Source organism: Rhea americana, unplaced genomic scaffold, assembly GCF_003343005.1.
Source record: "Rhea americana isolate MKP2758 unplaced genomic scaffold, rheAme1 scaffold_200, whole genome shotgun sequence".
Lineage (NCBI taxonomy): Eukaryota > Metazoa > Chordata > Aves > Rheiformes > Rheidae > Rhea > Rhea americana.
This window is the reverse complement of record NW_028186151.1, coordinates 854,593-872,598: the sequence shown is the minus strand read 5'-3', so window position 1 is coordinate 872,598 and position 18,006 is coordinate 854,593. Positions and strand designations below refer to the sequence as shown.

Below are 18,006 nucleotides of genomic sequence, written 5' to 3'. Positions count from 1 at the left end.
ACGGCAGCTCTGACCAGGGATGCCGGGCCGTGTTTGATTCGGAGGGGGGCCGCACATGGAGGTTAGGCCTGGCTGACCCAGCTAGCCCAGGCAGAGGGACGAGGTGCGGGGGGCTGGAGCTTGGCGCGGCGCGCGCGGGGCAGGAGCCTCGGGGCCGTGGCTACTGCTCCCTGAGCAGATACAGCTTCTCCTGGGGGGGTATCCGAGCTGACGGCTCTGCTCTTGGCTCTGCCCCGCAGGACCACAACGAGTACAACTCCTCCATGGCCCGGAGTCAGACCAACACGGCGCGCATCGACGGCCTGCGGCCCGGCATGGTCTACGTGGTGCAGGTGCGGGCCCGCACCGTGGCCGGCTACGGGAAGTACAGCGGGAAGATGTGCTTCCAGACGCTGACGGACGGTGAGCGGCGCGGCGGGGCGTCCTGGACGGGGCGGCGGGAGCAAGGGGAGCGGGCAAGGAGGCGGTGGCACCGCCAGCTAGCGCGTCCGCCTCTAATTGGATTAAATGAACTTGTCTCTGCAACCCTCTCTCCCAGCGGGCAACGTGGCAAAAGCCAGGTGATTTACAGCAGTGTCTTATTAATCGCCAGCTGGAGGAGTAATCTGGTTTTGAAGCTCTCAGCGCTGCTTTCCCCCCACACCGTTGCGGTGCGTTTTTGTCTTTGCTGCATGCGTCCATGGCTCTGATTGCAGCCCGGCGCGGGGGAGACCGTCCCGGTCCCCTCCCCCCTGCACCGCGGCTCTCGCCTTTCCAGACTTTTGACTCGTCCCTCCTATGGATCGATCCTTCCAACCCTTTCATCGGTTTTGTAGCTCTGCTCTGAATAATGTCAATAATAAGATGCAGAGAGCAGAGCAGAATAGATGGATGAAGAAGAGCCGTCGTCCCCCTCCCTCTCTGGGCAACGCGTCACGCGTAGGGGCGAACGCCAAGTTGCAAACCCACCCAAGACTCTCTTGGAGAGGGTCAGATTCGCACCCGAGCCATTTTGGGGGCAAACGGGAGCCTGAAAAGGTCCAAGTCGTCTCTCGATACTGGTTCCTACCTCGGGGTGGTAGATTGGATGCAAAGAGTGATCTCATGAGCTTCACAGCTTCTTCTGGCTTCCTCGCTGGAGTCCTGCTGTGGTTCCTCTGGTCCCAGCTGTTCTCTGCCCAGAGTCTGCTTTAAATACTGAGCTCTTGTGGATTTTTTTTTTAAAAAAACTGGTATCTCCTGGCTTCTAGATGAATCCAGGAATCAGTGAGTGAAGCAGGGCTTCTTTGATGGTCCTTCTGGGGCATGGAGGGAGCCGAAGTCTCTGCGGAGAGCCCGTAACGTGTGCGCCATCATCTCCTCATGTTCTTTCCCTTTTTGCAAGCTCTCCTGCTTTGGGCTTTGCCCTGCTAGAGAGAAAAAAAATGAAGTCTGAAATAGATGGAGATTAATTCAGCAAGACCAGCTGCGTTTCCTAAACCTGTTCCTCCACGCGGCCCACGTGGAAAACCTGGTGTTTGCCCACGCGAGTGGCTTTTAGCCACGCAAAGCTGCCAACAGCAAGAGTGTCCATTAAATAAGAGCTGAGGCCACTCAAAAGAAAGAGTCCAAGCAGCTGAAGGCATCGAGGTTGGGATCTGTGACACGGATGCGCGGGACCGTCCGGCAGCCTCCCGAGAGGCTCCTGATTTTGCTTGAATTTTTTTTTCATACCTGTCGTGGGTTGTTTCGGGTGGTGGTGCCACTTTGAGCGTGCAAGAGGAAGAACACGCAGGGCGGCGGAGAGGACGGAAAGGAGAGCAGCTCCCCCCTCCACGTCTTGAATAGTCAGGATTAGAGACGCGAGGAGAAAAATCCTGCCTCAAATAAGCAATTAATTGAAATTTAATAAGAATGGATATTGTAGATTATTAAATAATAATTGATTGTTAGATGAGAATTTCTCAGGATTTAGGCAGCGTGCAAGAGATAAATCTAGTTGCTAGTAATTAACTGCAGAATGGGGAAATGCAGATAAAAGGGTGCTAAACACTTTGGAATGAATTTTATTTTAACCCTTGCTTGTGGCTCCAGAGAGGTCTCACTGGCGACAGCTGCGAGGAGATGGGTGGTTTTTCCATCTGACTGCAGAAGCAGGGTCCCCCGTGCTGCCCGCTCCCGTAGCCCGAGGCAGCCGTACTGCCAACCGTACGGGCAGGACGGGCGAGGGCAGAAGCGGGGGAGATGCCCGGAGGTGGAAAATGACCTTTTTGGGGATAACCCGGAACGCACGTGTCCCATCTCCAACACGACAGCCTGTGCTGTCTCTATCCATTAGTTAGATATCACTACACAGGCACGGAAGTAAAAAGGTCGGGCCTGTTTCTTGTTTACTCTGCCGTCCTTTTACACCTTAAATGGCCTTAAGTTAGATACAAACATCAAATGCCCTGGGTTCTTCAAGTTGGCCTCCATCGCCATCCCCCTTCAAATCGTGTCTTCAGCCGCTGTTGCCTCCCTTTGCCCCAGGATCATTGTTCTTTGGCTTTTTCACTCTTTTTGGAGGTTTGCAGCCAGCTACTTTAAATCAGATGAGAGCCAGATGGGCAACCAAAGGCACTTGGCTTCTTCCAAGCTTCTGGCTGAAGGCTGAGCGTTGTGTGGATTCCCTGGTGTCTAATACGGCCGAGCTTCTTGTGCAGCCTGTGCCGGCTCTGCTGGTTATTGATAGAGTCTCTTTTCTGTCCGTTTTAATGGAACTTGTAGGAATTTCGTGTCTTTTGAGACCCCTGTGTAAAACACAGTTGAAATAGCCAACAGGTCCAAGAGGTGTAAATTTGTTAAGGGAAGAGAAACCAGAGAGAGAACAAGGCACGAACAAAGCCACCCCCGTAACCCTCATCTCGAGGGCCAAGCGTGCGAGGGAGAATTCAGCCCGTCCTTTTTGTCTTGCAGATGACTACAAGTCGGAGCTGAGGGAGCAGCTGCCGTTGATCGCGGGGTCCGCTGCCGCCGGCGTGGTCTTCATCGTCTCGCTGGTGGCTATTTCGATCGTCTGCAGCAGGTGCCCGCTGCGTGCTCGGGGTCGAGTGTCTCGGGCCGCGGGGCTCCCCGGGATGCAAGAGGGCTCGGCGCGGGGACAGCCCCCGGCGAGCGGCCGGCTCCCGCGGCCGAGCTGCCGCCGGCGTCGGCGTGGAGCGGCGGGCGCTCCTGATCGAGCGGGCTGCGCCGCCGGGACGCGTTGAGCGGCTCCGGGCTGCAGCGAGCCGCTTTCTCGTGACTCAGATGACGCTGTTTTTTTCTTTTTTTTCCTTTTTGTCCCCCCTCTTTTTCCCCTCTCGCCACCCCAGGAAGCGCGCTTACAGCAAGGAGGCGGTGTACAGTGACAAACTACAGCACTACAGCACCGGCCGAGGTGAGCGGAGGCGGGAGCGCGGCGGGCGGGTGGGCGGACGCGGGGCGTCTGCTGCGCCCACCCGCGGGGACCCGTCCCGCCCTTCCGCAGCCCTAAAGTGCGCACGGGCACGCGTAGGAGGTGCACGGGGGCACGGAAGGAAGGGAAATAGTGAGGGAAAAATTGGGACCAGGGGAAATGCAATTTTCCCTTCCCTAGAGAAGCCTCCCAGGCGTTTATTTTTCCAGGCGAGGTGCTGGGGAGAGCGGTCCCGAAAATCCCCGGGCTCTGGGACTCGCAGGAAACCCCTGCCAAGGTCGGAGAGGCTCCAGCCGCTGCCTTCTCGCACCCGCTGCGGCAAAGCCGGTGGGAAATCTGGGGCCAGCGGCTAACGGAGGAGCGAGCGCCTGCAGCGGAACGAATAACCCATTGGTTTAATTAATTATTATTGGTTTAATTATGGGAATAGCCTACGAGCAGCGCGCTTCTCGGCAGTACGTAGGAATAACCGCCCTCGCTCGGCAGCGTTTTCCGAAGCAGCGGCAGCTGTGGTTGCCGCGCCAGAGAGTTTCGGACAGTCTCGGCTGGGAATTTTATATCAAGCCGTTGCAACGCCTCTTGCAAAGGGTTCGCTTCTCCTGGGAGCGACCGGTGCGTACTCCTGGCAAGGCCTCGTACGGCTAATTTTTGATTTAGCCGCAGTCCAGGCTCCGTCGAAAGCCGGCAGTAATTTCCTGGGCCTTATCTCCGGCGCCGCTTTGCGAGGCGCTTTGAGCTGGTGTGAATATGGGAAGTGCCCAGGCGTTGAAAATCAGAGCGATTCAGTGGGTGAGATGCCGCGAAGGCTGCCTCTCTCTCAACCCAGGGATATTCATTTGCAAATAAATAAATAAATAAATAAAAATAAAAAAAAGGAAAAGAAATCTCAGGTGGGACCTAACACCCCTCGCAAGTCGAGGTCGCTGCACCGAATGCTTTGGCCTTTTAAAAGTGGTAAATAACTTGCTGTTGTCTAATGGCCTGTTGCCCTAATATAGGAGTATCCAGGCTATTTTAAGGATCTCTTTGCAGGAAAGCTCTACATTGATTTCCTTCATGGTGATGCTTGAATTCCTGGCGTTTTCCCCTCTGAACATCCCAGGTTTTGTTTGCCAGCGAGCAGCTGAGCTTTCCAGAGGGATCAAATAGGTTTAGGTGGGTGCCCTAAGCGCACCCGTTCTGATGGGCGTTGGAAATCCCCATCGCTCGGGTGGCCTCGGGCGTCGCTGCCACCAGCATCCGCGGGAAACCTAGATCAGGGTGGTTTTATCTTCAGGTAGTTGCTGGGCTCCGGAGGAGGTTTCTCCATGTTGGAATAGGGTTTGTTTCTGCGGCGAGAGCCCCGCAGGAGTGATTTCCTTCCTCGGAGGGGGAGAGCCCGCGGGCACCTTGCAGGGCCTACCAAAGGGTGTCTAAAAGCCAGCTGGTATTGGCAGGGGGCAGGAGACTTCCGCACGATTTTCTCCTTTATTTATTCCATTTTGGGATCAGTAAGTCAGTCGCGGTTACGATCCCGTAAATCCCTTTGTAATCCTGGCTGGAGCATCAGCTGCTCTTGTAAAAAAATTTATGGGGCCGTTAAAGCGTATGAGACAGAGCCGTAAAGGGATTTATGAAGTGGGAGATGCACAGATGGCTTCATTGCGGTCTTCATAGCCGGCCTTGGAGGAGGCTTAGAGGCTTTCGCCCCCAACGCCCCTTTGGAGGACGAGCACGGTCCTGGCGAGTCATGGGGCCGGAGCGGGCTCCCTCTGCGCTCGGTTTCCACCAGCGTGCTGTGCTGAAACAGCCCCATCTCCATCGCTTCCCCCCCCGGCCGGTCGCGAGGATTTCGTGGCTCCTTCTGAACTACTTACCGGCGAACGCCGGGGAAGCCGGGAGCTGATTTCGAGTCCGGACACGGAGCGCGGGGGATATGCAGCGATCCGGGAGCTCCTGGGCGCCTTAGCTTTAGCAGCGCCCTGGGAAGCGCCAGCCCGGCGGGATTTCGGGCCGCGATGGGGCTCCTAATAACGCGATCGATAGCCGTGGGTCGCCGTGCTGGCGGGCGCAGAGGCCGTGCGGGGCTCGGCGCGCGAGCGAGGCACCTCCGGCTCGGCCGCGGCGCTGCCGAGCCTGTATTTCATCCGGCCCTACAGGTTTTTGATTATAATTGCTGCACTCTGTCAATTTAGTAGCAGCCACAAAACTATCAAAGGCCTTTTTGGGTAAATAAATATTTCCTAAGTAATGCACAAAGCCTCGTAAAGTTGCCGCTTGCCTTATGGTAAAACCGGCTAATTGTAGTTTGGATTTGTAAGTGCACCCCGGTGAGTTGGAAGCCCGTGAGATGCCGGGAAGAGCCGCGGGGACGGAGCCGCGGGGATGGGCTCCCCGCTCGACCCAGCGTGCGGGGGCAGACCGGGAATCTGCGTAAGGCCTGTCCCTTCCACAGCGGCAGGAGAGGGCTGGAGGAGCCCACGCTGACTCGGCAGCCCTCCTGGTTTCACGGCATGGCTTTTGGATCTTCGTTTAAAGGCCCGGGTCGCGGAGTCAGGGTGTTCTGTAGTGCCTGAAGCTTCTGCTGGAAGTAAAAGTCCAACTTCCCTGCTTGTGGAGAGAAGAAACTTGAGTACCTGATGTGATGGAACCTGAAAAGCTCAAAAATGACCAGGGGACTCCCTCCGAAAACACTTATAAGGAGGCTTTTAAGCTCTGGGATCTTTAAACTGGTCTTGAGAGTCCCCGAAGCTCAGCTTGTGCCTTGTGTTGCAAGCCTCGTGCCGTGCCTTGGAGGCGGTGGTCCCAGCTCTCCTCCCCCGGCACATCAGCAGCCCTTGTCGTGGGCTTGCCTGGCCCCTGCGCAACTCTCTCCTCTCGCCCGAGAGCCCCCGTTTCTGCATTTATGGTTGCCTTTCTTGACTGCATGTTTGCCAGGCTGGAGCAGGGTCCCGTTACACCGAGCCTGGCGCAGAGCTGCCTCCAAGAGCTCGCGGTCGTGTTAGCTGAAGCAGGGGGAGCTCTGGTGTGCAAGATGTATTTTCCTGTCTTCTTTCCATGCACACGGTATTTTGTTCCCCTGAGGGTATGATCCCTCACCCTTTTCTTCGCAATCATTTTTCTATTTTTGAACCTGGCAGGTCTTGGAAGTGATTTTTTTTTTCTTCTTTCCTTCAGCCATTCCTTCCCCACCTAGTTATTCTTTCCCTCTCCTCGCATCTCTTTTTTCATCCCTTTCAAGTGCTGAGCCCCAGCCGCCTTCCCTGACCTCAGCGCCAGCCTCCGCTCCGGAAAGGTGTCACAGTGATAAATATTGATACCTACCTGCAGCTCTCCCCAACTCGGTGCTAATGCACTCGGTGTGCCGTCGATAAATAATGGCCGCTCCAGCTTCCCGCGTGCGCTCTCTGGACTGGTCTCAATCTGTCAGCTTATAAGTAATATGCTCCACATTTCCATAAGAGGAGCAAGAGGAAAGATAATGGAGGAGAGATGGAGGTCACACCAGTAAGAGGAGATGCTATAATGGAGGGTAGGGTGGAACGAGGGGACAAGAAGGGGATGATAAGCTATGGAGATGATGTAGGAGTGCTCAGGGAATAGCAGCAGTTTTAACTGATGTGGAGAGGAGAAAGCATAAGACACGGGTCTACAGCTCTTGACCATGGAGTAGTAGTCGTTGCGTTTCTCTCCCTTTTGTCACCTCTCGTGTATTTCCTGTGACCAGGGTCTCCAGGGATGAAGATATACATTGATCCCTTCACTTACGAGGACCCCAACGAGGCTGTCCGTGAATTTGCCAAGGAGATTGATGTATCCTTTGTGAAGATTGAAGAAGTCATTGGAGCAGGTGTGTCTCGCTTTTCCATACTGCCTATCCTTCCCAGCCTTTCCACCTTGCCAGGGCTGATGTTCACAGACCTGTAGGGATTTTCTGCGTATGCATGCGGAGTCTTTCACCACAGAGCATGTTGTGTAAGCCAAACCCCTCAAGGAGGCCTTGAGACACCAGGCTTTCCTGGATCTATGATGGATTGGGGGACACCAGGTTGGTTTGTGCTGCCCACCCGCTGCAGGTACCTGGGTGAGCAGCAATAAGCCCAACAGCCACTGGGCCTTACGTGCCCCTCTGGCTGTGGCTTAGCTGTCTTCAGCTGAAATGAGACCGTATTCCCATACATGCCTCATGCCAGATCTCTGGAAGTTCTTCTAGGGCTTGCAAGAACTCAATTTATTCATGGATTGACCTTTGCGGACCTCCTAGTTAGCTTCAGAGAGATAACGAGAAAAGGCTAGATCTCTTTGTAGTCCATTTTGTACTCATATGCATAGGTGTATATATACACACATGTACACATACCTGTGTATCATCTGGGCTGCTTTTTATACAGTTTTTTAAAAAATAATTCTGTCATACTACTAGAAGAAAAGCTGCAGGGAAGCTCCAAAAAGCAATGAGCTGTTTCAATCAGGATCAAGTTCAGCGGTGTATCAGTTGCCTTTTGCTGCTCATCAAGGCAAAGGGGGCTGTAAACCTGGCTTAAACATAATCCGTCCAGAGGCAGACTTTGACTTGGCAAAGGAGAAGCTCTCTGAGTGACATGACAGGAAGCCTTCTCTGTATTTTAAATCAGAGTGCAGAAACGAAAACAAGCCGGTTGTTTTCCCTTCCAAGATAAATGATGTGCAAGAAAGAAGCAGAGATTAGCAATGCTAACACTTTATATTGGAGGCAGGCCTTAAATGTTAGCTCTCCCTCCAGCCCTTGCTCTGCAAACCCTGCTGCAGGGATTTGCAAGAGCTGCACCCAACCCCACGTCTGTCGGCGGATGGGTTCTGTCAACTGGGAGAAGACTAAGCACTGGGCCAAAACATGTCCTCAGCGGCAGCCGTTGCCCCTCTGGAAGAGGGCAGGCGGGTGGTTTTCTAGAGGAGAGCGCTGCTTACCTGTTAATTGGCTAATATTTATTAGCCGCTTGGTTGGCAGAGCAGGTGGCTCAATGGTACTGTTATTCTTTGCAGTGTTTTCTGGGGAGGAGAAGGTGGTAGTGGATGGTCTTGCAATTGCAGGGGAGTTTGGAGAAGTATACAAAGGACGTCTGAAACTGCCCGGCAAGCGGGAGATCTACGTGGCCATCAAAACGTTAAAGGCCGGCTACTCGGAGAAGCAGCGGAGGGATTTCCTGAGCGAGGCCAGCATCATGGGGCAGTTTGACCACCCGAACATCATTCGGCTGGAAGGGGTGGTCACCAAGAGCCGGCCTGTCATGATCATCACCGAATTCATGGAAAACGGGGCCCTGGACTCTTTCCTGCGGGTAAGGAGGGCCGAGGGCTGCTGCTCGGCTGAGGTGAGGGGAACGGTCGGCGCTGGCAAGGCGGGAGAGGTTTCGGCAGGGCTGCGGGATTTGGGAGCGGCGCCTCTGTGGCCGTTCAGCAGCGTTGCCAGCACGGATGGGAACTGGTTTGCGGGTGCGCAGCAGGGCAGTAGAGCCTGGAGCCAGCCTGCTGTGTCAGAGGGGAAGGAGCGCCAAGGTGGCAGCACCTACCTGCAGCGGAGGCAGAAGCATGGAAAAGGGGGACAAGAGAAAAGAAGGAAGAAGGAAAAGAAAGGGAAGGAGTGGTGAGGGGGAAAGATACAGAGGAAGGAGAAAATGGAGGAAACCACTTAGGTTGAGATCTTCAAAGGAAACTGCAAAACAATTTGGTATCCAGTCCTGTAAATCCACTCAGTTTCCTTAGCTCAGAAGCCAGGTAACTTAAAAGCCTATTTTCAGCCTTGATGTAAAAAATAGCAGCATTAATTAGCACATCAGCTGCTCAGAAAGGTAGAAAAGTAGGTCATCGGTTCTGCTTCCTGGAGGCTCCCTTGGTGTAGGGATCCCTCAGCCTTGTGGCGAGCACAGGGTGTTGGGGTGCTGGTTTTCCTGCAAGCGAGTGGAAAAGGCAGGGAGGGGTTTGGAAGAAGAATAATCACGGCCTGGAAAATACCGGAAGCTCCCAGGTAGCTGCTGTGCAGGTGGTGAAGTAGAGGGACCGTGGCCAGGCCTGGTGGGCTGAGCTGGAGGTGCTGGCGGTGGGTTTGGGGCAGCCAGCAGGAGCCAGAGGAGCAGCTGGAGGAGAAACCCTGCTCTGGAAGAGCTCTGCTTCTCACAGATGGGATGGGGGAGCGATGGGATCTGCAAGGCATGTCTCTGTGCCCATCCCTGTTTGGAAGGACCTGGCAGCTCTCGCTGACCCTGGTGCCTGCTCTTTCTGCTCACAGCAAAATGATGGGCAATTCACAGTAATCCAGCTGGTGGGGATGCTCAGAGGAATTGCTGCTGGGATGAAATACCTTGCAGAGATGAATTACGTTCACCGTGATCTGGCTGCCAGGAACATCCTGGTTAACAGTAACCTGGTGTGCAAAGTGTCAGACTTCGGCCTCTCACGCTACCTGCAAGATGATACGTCCGACCCCACCTACACCAGCTCTTTGGTATGTACCTGTCATTTCCCTGAGCAGTCCATCTGTGAGCCTCTTGTCGAGGCCAGGTCACTAAAAATGACGGAGATTTGACTTGTGCAGGATCTCCCATGCCTGCGTTGCACTTTGCTTGCGAAGGCTGACGCTCTTACTTTCCTGGCTCTCGTTCCTGTCTTCCTCCGTCATCCTCTTCTCCGTCCTTTCCCCTCCTCCCCTTCTAAGTTTTCTGTCTCCCTCCTCCCCAAAGCTCCTTTCTGCCCTTGGCTGGTTTCCGAATGAGCCTTTTCCCCCTCCTCCGTGGAGGGAAGGTGCAAGAAAGAGACACTGCAGTAGAGACCTGGAAGAGGGCTACAGGAGGCAGAGGGCAATAAATGGCTTTCTTGACTACATAGCTGGAGCATTTTAACGGCCATTTCCGCAGCACTCCAGTTCTGGTTACCTTTCTCTGCTGGAAATTTCTTCCAGGCATTAATTAAAGAGACAAATCTAATCGAAGCGCCACTATTCCCCAGCCACTGTTTAATTAGCTCATTTGCAGATAATCTCAGCCCTCCTCTGGTCCCCGTTGCCTCTTGCGCAGCCCCGGGAGGTTGAAGCCCTCCTCCTTCTCCCTGCAGCCCAAAGGACGGCATGACCCACTCCTTCTCCAGCAGGATCCCTTTGCCTCCAGACCTGGGCACCTGGGAACTGCTCGCTCCCACCTGGAGATAATGAAGCATGATGGTGCAATAGCACTGTTCATTACTGCTCTGACAAAGGCGTCCCACTTTTTCCTGAATCTACCTGTACGGGTAGTTTAGATGGAGTCACTAAGAGATTACCAGGCAGTATGAGCACGTTGTCAACCCATGCAAGCACGCTCCAGAGGCTGCAGCTGGCATTATGGATGAACACAGGAGAAGCTTATAAGCAAGCTGTTGACCTGGTGGACTCCGTAATTGATTAATCATTTATTAAAAGAGCTGATAACCCTTTTAACTCTTTATAAACAATTCATAATGCAGCAGTGAAAAGTGTGGCTGGGCCGTGCCTTGAAGGAGGAGAATGAAGAGACCACATCTTTTATTGGCAGTGCTAAAAAAGGGCTTGCTGGTTCCAGCTGAGCAATGAAGCAGGTCACATCTCACTGACTGAGGAGAGCAGTGTAAAATCTGGGTTTTCTGAGTCGGGGGTTTCTTGGGGATGAATGAAGTGAGCTGGTGTTTCCCAAGCAGTGAGCACAGGGCCTGGCTCCGTGTCATCGGGGACCTCAGAGAGGTGGGGAAAGGTGTGACTTGGGTGAGGGAGCAAGGAGAGGCCTCCTAGACCAGCTCCTGCAAAAGCAGTTTCTCCTGCCCGCCTTTCTGTGCAGGGCCTGCTCTTAGCCAGGCGCTTGGGCTGGATCTGTCCTCTCTGGCCAGGAGGCTCAGACCACCGTGTGGAGTCGGAGTTGCTGCACATAATGTGATTTATGACGGGAGCCCTGAGGAGATGAGCACTATTCGGCTTCCTCAAATTGAACTAAAGGAATCAAAGAGTCGTGCAGATCCAGAGCTGGTGTAAACCAAACCTGTGGGCTTCTGGCCAGGGTCTGGTCCTCTCCTGCTCCACGGGAACCGCAGTGCTCCCTGCCCAAGCCTGTCCTGCAGGCAGTGGCTCTTCAGTGGAAGAATGGCATTTTTCTTGTTAAAGTGCCCAACAGTAGCTGCTGGGAAAAGGCATGAAGTAGCCTTTCCCCACCTTTTGAGATAAAAGAGATTATCTCATCTGTGTTTATATTTAATTTAGGCCATAATAGATCTTCTCAGCAGCTGGGAAATGATGCTCTGCCTGCGATTACATCACTCTGCCTCCCACAGCAGGTTTTTAGCTCTGGGGAAAAGGCAGGGAAAACAACCTAGCAGTTAATTTCTCCATTTGTAGTTATTCAAATCAAATTTTTTGCCATTCATCCTTAAAGAGCAGCTGACGTTTCATTGGAAAGGCTATGGAAAACAATTGCGCTAAACGATTTACAATGCAATTCGGCCCTGAGTAAATATTGCCCATTTCTTTCGTTTCTTTGTTCCTTTCCTTCTTTCCTTCATCCTTTGCTGTATTATTTTTTTTCCTATTACTTCGATCGCACAAAGAGGATGAGATTGGCCTTCGCCAAGGAGGAGTTTGGCTGCTCTTGCTGCTTCTCTGCAGAGGCCATGGCCCTGCCAGCGCGACCCTGAGCTTGCCGTGCGCGCGGAGGGTGGTGGAGCTGGGGCTCAGGGACAGCCACCCCTGTCCAGACCAGTGGGACGCGAGTGGAGGGCAGGTGATGGCTGGTGACCCAGAGCCTGCCCATGAGCTTTTAGGAGACGAGGTGCTCACCCCCCATCGTTTCTAATGAGGCAGTTTCCCATGATGGCTTATCTGCAGGTGAGAACCTCATCTGTGGTTGTACTGGCCGCATCACCAGATGAGGACAGGGAAGGGGAGGAGACCCTCCCTTCGGGACTTAGACCTCTCATGTGTGTCTTGCTGCGGCAGTTTGTGATGATTTGCAGAGGTGAGGCAAAGGGGAGGTTGGGTGCATCCTCCATTCGTGCTCGAGTGTGCCACGCTTGCTGCTTTGAGCAGGGCAAGGACACGCATCCCGTCAGCGGGCCTCTGCTTTTCTCCCCCTTCTCCCTCCCCCTCAAGGAGTGTTTGCTAAATGTCTGGGACTTGGTTTCCCCCAGAAACCAAGTTGGTTGCCTGTGCTTTACCTCTGGTGGGTCGGCATCTCGTCCAGCTACAGGCGCGTGCCTGGCTCTGCACTTCGGTGGTGGTCCCTGGGTTTCTACCCTTTCAAGAAACCATTTTGTTTCATTTAGATAAACCCACCTGTGTAGATACTAGATAAATTCAAGGAGATGTTTTTGACTCCTGCCCCTTCTTCTCATCCTGAAACTGTAAGCCACAAGGGCAGAACAGAGAAGAGATTGCCACAGTGTTGAGAAAAGTTGAGGATAAATAGAGGAAAGCCTTTTGAGACAGAGCTGAATAAACACCCTTTCTGCCCCAATTTACCTCCAGCCCCAGTTAACAAATAGCTGCATTGACATTTTCTAATTTTCAGTCCTTAGAAAAGACAGTCACAGGGTAACTGTTGAATCTGGCTACCAACTTCATGTGTGGACCTGCTGGTGCACATTTTCTGCTCAGGAGTTGGTGTCTCTCCTTGTCTATGTCGCAGGGTGGCAGGAGGGTGCTGGGCCCCATCCGAGCTGAAGGAGCAGTCGCTCTGCAGAGAGCCGAGCCAGGGCACGGGGTGGCTCCTGATGGCCCTGGCTTGGCTCGGGGTGCCCTATCGAGGAAGCCATTTATTCACTTACTTATTCACTAAAAGGGCTTGGTTGTTCGCTTGTTGGTGCTTCCTTGCAGCCACGTCACCAAGAGGTGGGGGCAGCTGCTTAGAGAATGGAGACAGGGAGGAAAATCCCACTTGCTCCCAGCTAGGCTTCGGTGCCGGGGACTGACCTGCCTGTCCTTCCTCTCCAGGGTGGGAAGATCCCCGTGAGGTGGACAGCCCCGGAGGCCATCGCTTACCGCAAGTTCACCTCGGCCAGCGACGTCTGGAGCTACGGCATCGTCATGTGGGAGGTGATGTCCTTCGGCGAGAGGCCGTACTGGGACATGTCCAACCAAGACGTGAGTGGGCCGAGCCGGGTGCCGTTGCTGTGGCGGTTCACGTGCGTGCCGGGGGCTCTGCTGCAAGCCTGGAGGTTGCTCCTCAGCTCTGCACCGCACACGGGTGGGTTTGGACGGGGTCTTCACGCTGCGGGCATCACCTCTGCCAGCTGCTCCGGAGCCGGCTGCTCCTTTCCAGAGCTGCAGCAGCACTCGGCGCTTTTCAAGATGAGAAAGGCCAGCGGGTGAAAGGATGGATGCCGGGAAAGGGGGAAGGAAAGCCAGTGGGCTGGTAATTGGACTTCAGGAGCCTAGAAGGCCTTTGAAAATGTTCAGAGGGTTTTCGAGCGGGGAAAGAGCTTTGGTAGTTGGACTGCTGTAGTGCGATGTGCACAGCCGAGCTAACGAGCGGCAGCTCGCCGCCGCGAGGAACTGCACTGCTCGCGGAGCATCAGAGCTGCGATTAACCTCGGCGCGCCCCGGCGCCAGCAGCGCCGCGCGCCGCTCCTCCCGCTCCCTTTGCTCGCGATCAAGTGGGCTGGCAACCGCTCTCCCGGCCCGCGGCGTTGCCGCCTGCAGCAGCTCTGCTCGCAGGAGTGAATCAGCAGAGACGCCGGGGGTGTCTGGCACCCGTCGTGCCGGGTACGTGGGCCCAGGCGTGCTCGGCGTTGCGTGCGAGGGTCCCTTGGGGCTGTTCTTCCCAGTGGGTATGGTGCCAAGCTTTTGTGGGCTGAGTTAGATGTCCGAAGCGTGTCCTTTCTGCTCAACCGTGGCTCTCCCGCCCCGTTGGCCTGCAGGTTATCAACGCCATCGAGCAGGATTACCGGCTGCCGCCCCCCATGGACTGTCCCGCCGCTCTGCATCAGCTCATGCTGGACTGCTGGCAGAAAGACCGCAACACCCGGCCTCGTTTCGCCGAGATAGTCAACACCCTCGATAAAATGATCCGCAACCCGGCGAGCCTCAAAACTGTGGCTACCATCACCGCTGTGTGAGTCCCTGAGCACCCACGTGGGTGAGGCCGAGGTCCCGGTCGGGGCTGGGGAGCTGCCGTGGGCATCCGTAGTCACGGGCGAAGGCTCGCTGAGATGATCGTGTTGCCAGTGGGAAGAACATAAATTCATAAATTGTTCCCCAGTCGCGTGGGATTTCTGTCTTTGCTCTACCTGACAGTCAGACAAAGAACATGTAGTTTGCAGTCTAGCAACAGCAATAATTCTTTGCTATTGATTCTTTATGGTGTGTGACCGTAGAGGCACACGGCACAATATCTGCTCCGCTTGCAGCTCGGGCCCCAGAGCTCTCTGAGCTGGAGCATAGGGGAGAGCATCCCACAGACGGTGCGTCCGCACCAAGGAGAAGTCGCCATTCCCCGGGTGTAGAGGTCTGTTCATGCAGTGAACACCACCCTGTTCATGTGGACAGGGTAAAATGCAGTCACTGCTTCAAACGTCAGAGGAGCTGAATTGCGATATATGGGGTCGTAAAATGCTTTTGGGCAGAGCAGGAAAGCAATATTCCCGGTGGGTTGGCCTTCCTGTGGTCCGGAGAGCCGCTTTTTCCTTTTAACTTTGGAAAACAGATACCAGGAATGTAAAGAATCCTGTCTCTCTCGCACAAGAACATCTCAGCAGCCAATTTAGATTCCTTAGAAAGACTCTTGCCTTCACGGTATCGTCCAGACCATCTCTAGGAAGCGTGTCTGGACCGTGGTGGTGCTGCTGTGCCTTTTCAAGGGATCTGTCCTGTTGGCGGCCTGTCCCCAGCGCCTTCCTTGGCAGGAGGCTGTCTGCTAGCACACATGCTCTCTGAGGCGCTGCGAGGTCCGTGACTCCTGGACTCGCTGTCTTCCTGTGCTCTGGGAGCGAGGACAGGAATGAGAAGTCAGAAGATGGTGAATTCAAGGAGTGTTGGAGGTGGAGGGGGGCTCAGGTTGGGCCAGGTACCCAAAATACTGCTGTACTGGCTCAGTGGCCATAGTGGCTGTTCTCATGCATGGTAGCCCATCATAACCACCTCTCTGCAGGAGCGGGTGTTTCCAGGCCAGTGCTGGGGTTATCTGCTGTCACTGCCAAAGCAGCCTAACTCTGGTGCTTCTCTGTTGCATTTCAGGCCTTCTCAGCCACTCTTAGACCGCTCCATCCCTGATTTCACTGCCTTTACCTCAGTAGAAGATTGGCTAAGCGCCATTAAAATGAGCCAGTACAGAGATAACTTCTTGACAGCTGGCTTCACCTCCCTCCAGCTCGTTGCCCAGATGACGTCAGAGTAAGTTTGATGTGGTTACACAGTCCCCCCAGACATCTCTGGCACTGCTCTGTTGGTTCTAGTTAGAAGTGGGGCAGGCCACCAAAAGCCTTTTGCTACCGTGAGATGGTTCAGTGCTTTGGGGTTGCATTGTCCCTCCTGCTTCAATAGCTAGACCGGGATGGCTGCAAACAAAGGAGATGTGCAAAGAGCCCAGGGGAGCGGGAGCACCGTGGAGTTTGGATCTGGGTGTGTTCGTGGTGTGGGGCAGACGTTCAGGTCGTCCTCTCCACCCTCCTCTCCCACGCCAGTGCTCACTGGGTTCTTCCCTGGGACTGTGCTTTGGGTTCGTTGCTCTCAAATGGAAAATTTTCAGGCTGCTTGCTTTCTCTGTTGAGAGGAACAAGCCAGCACCTCTGAATTTACATCATGCACGTTTCTTAGAGACGACAAAGTAAATACAGCAAAACTGAACCGTCCGTTGACTTCTTTCTTACTGTTTCTTCTTCCCCCCCCCTTTTTTTTTCTTTTCCCTCCAGAGATCTCCTGAGAATAGGGGTAACTTTAGCTGGACACCAGAAGAAGATTCTGAACAGCGTCCAGTCTATGAGAGTACAGATGAGTCAGTCTCCGACCTCAATGGCATGACGTCTCTGATTTGATGGGGAGGGGACGGGGAGGGTAGCAATGGAGGGTCGGAGGTGGGAGGGGAGGAACTGACAGAAGAAGCAGTGAAACGTTTGGAGAGGTTGAATCATTGTCTGAGAACTGTTACTGCAGACAAAGGAGATACCTGGGACTCATTTCTAACTGGTGACTTCCATTTCTCACCACCAGAAGCACACTTACCAATGTCATGGGGAACAGCATATAAATACATATAAATATGTACAAATCATATATTTAAAAAAAACACGCAATGAAGACGAACAAATATGTGTTGGGGAAAAAACCCCAATTCCTAGAAACCAGACTCCAATCCCACCACCAGTGAGCAGTAGTCAAAACTGATAAGGAAGAAGGGGCTGTTGGGGAAGGGAGAGGCACAAGAATTGAGTTTCCGGTCCGGAGAAACCACCTTCAGCAACGATGTTCCTTTTCTTTTCTTCTTTTGCTCTCCTTCCCCGCCCCCAACCCTTCCTGCCTCGCCCTGCTCATTTTCTCTGCTCATGAACTGTGTGGAAGTGTCTTCAGAAGTCTCCACAGCTACCTACTGTCATATCCAGATGTCGTTCTGTCAACTACCAAAGGACTTCACTGACCACTGCATGGGGGATCCGAATCAATCCAGTTAATGTCTTCATATTGAAGAAGAGATGTACCTTCAATAGAAAACCTTGTTTTTCTTTTGCTTGCATTTTTTTGCAAAAAGGAAAAAAAAAATCCATCATGGAAAACAGAGAATGAGGTGTTCCCGTGTGTGTGTGTGCGCTCGTGCGCGTGTGTACGTTGTCAACTTCCTGTGGACTCACTGCTTGTCCATAACAGAAAATCACAACCGACCCTGACGTGAATGAACAGTCAGTTCCAAACCCTCTGGGGAATCGGGGTGGTGGGGAGGGAGAAGTGGATGGCTTTGGTTTCTGTCCGGATCCACTGCACCGGAGATAGTGGGAAATAACGGGGAAAAGCCAACCGACCAAGCAAAGCAAACGCTCAGCATTTTGCAAACGGGGAGGAGGAAGCAAAGGACCAGTCAGCGTGGCTGCTGTATGGGCTGGGACTCGAGGAGACGCAGTGTGGTTGTTACTGGGTTGTTGACTGCGGAGGCCGCTGGAAAAGAAGGAGAGATGCTCTGGAAAACAGACTGATAAGTCCTCCAGAGCCTCAGTGATCCGCTGAAGATGGCTGTGGCGAACTTTTTCCCATCTTGTGGACCTAAGGATTTTGATATTAAATTACAGACTTAGGTTTCATGGCTTCAGAGGTAGGTCCATGTGTTTCACGTACCTCTCTGTCCATCCATCCTTCTCTTCTGTATTTTTCTGCTCACTTCTTTAAAGCCTCTGCCAGCGAATATTTCCCCGTGTTTAATTTGATTTTTTTGTTCCACTGTTGGTCTCCTTGCAAATTGATCTAGTTAAAATTACTAGAAGCATGTCAGTGTTTACACAGAATATTGTAAGACTGGGCAATCTAACTTCCCTCTATGGACTATGCGGAGAGTTTATAAAATGAATGAACTCTTAATAAGGCTTTTACTTAGATCATTGTGTGCGAGCTAGCATGATCCATCACCGCGCTCTTGCCGGCACGGCAGTTGTCGGCGAACGGCACTCGTGCGGCGGGGGGACGGGGT

General features: G+C 53.6%; 1 protein-coding gene across 1 annotated transcript in view; it reads left to right on the top strand.

Moving 5' to 3' along the window:
* EPHB1 (EPH receptor B1) overlaps positions 1-18,006 on the top strand; it is a 95,180-nt gene that overhangs the window by 63,742 nt on the left and 13,432 nt on the right. Inside the window, exons 7-16 of the mRNA XM_085303890.1 lie at positions 240-402; positions 2,914-3,022; positions 3,309-3,373; positions 7,098-7,220; positions 8,441-8,688; positions 9,636-9,851; positions 13,332-13,481; positions 14,258-14,451; positions 15,573-15,728; positions 16,247-17,634. Coding sequence (XP_085160016.1) covers positions 240-402; positions 2,914-3,022; positions 3,309-3,373; positions 7,098-7,220; positions 8,441-8,688; positions 9,636-9,851; positions 13,332-13,481; positions 14,258-14,451; positions 15,573-15,728; positions 16,247-16,355 — 1,533 coding nt within the window. The 3' untranslated portion in view covers positions 16,356-17,634. The remainder of the gene's footprint in view (positions 1-239; positions 403-2,913; positions 3,023-3,308; positions 3,374-7,097; positions 7,221-8,440; positions 8,689-9,635; positions 9,852-13,331; positions 13,482-14,257; positions 14,452-15,572; positions 15,729-16,246; positions 17,635-18,006) is intronic.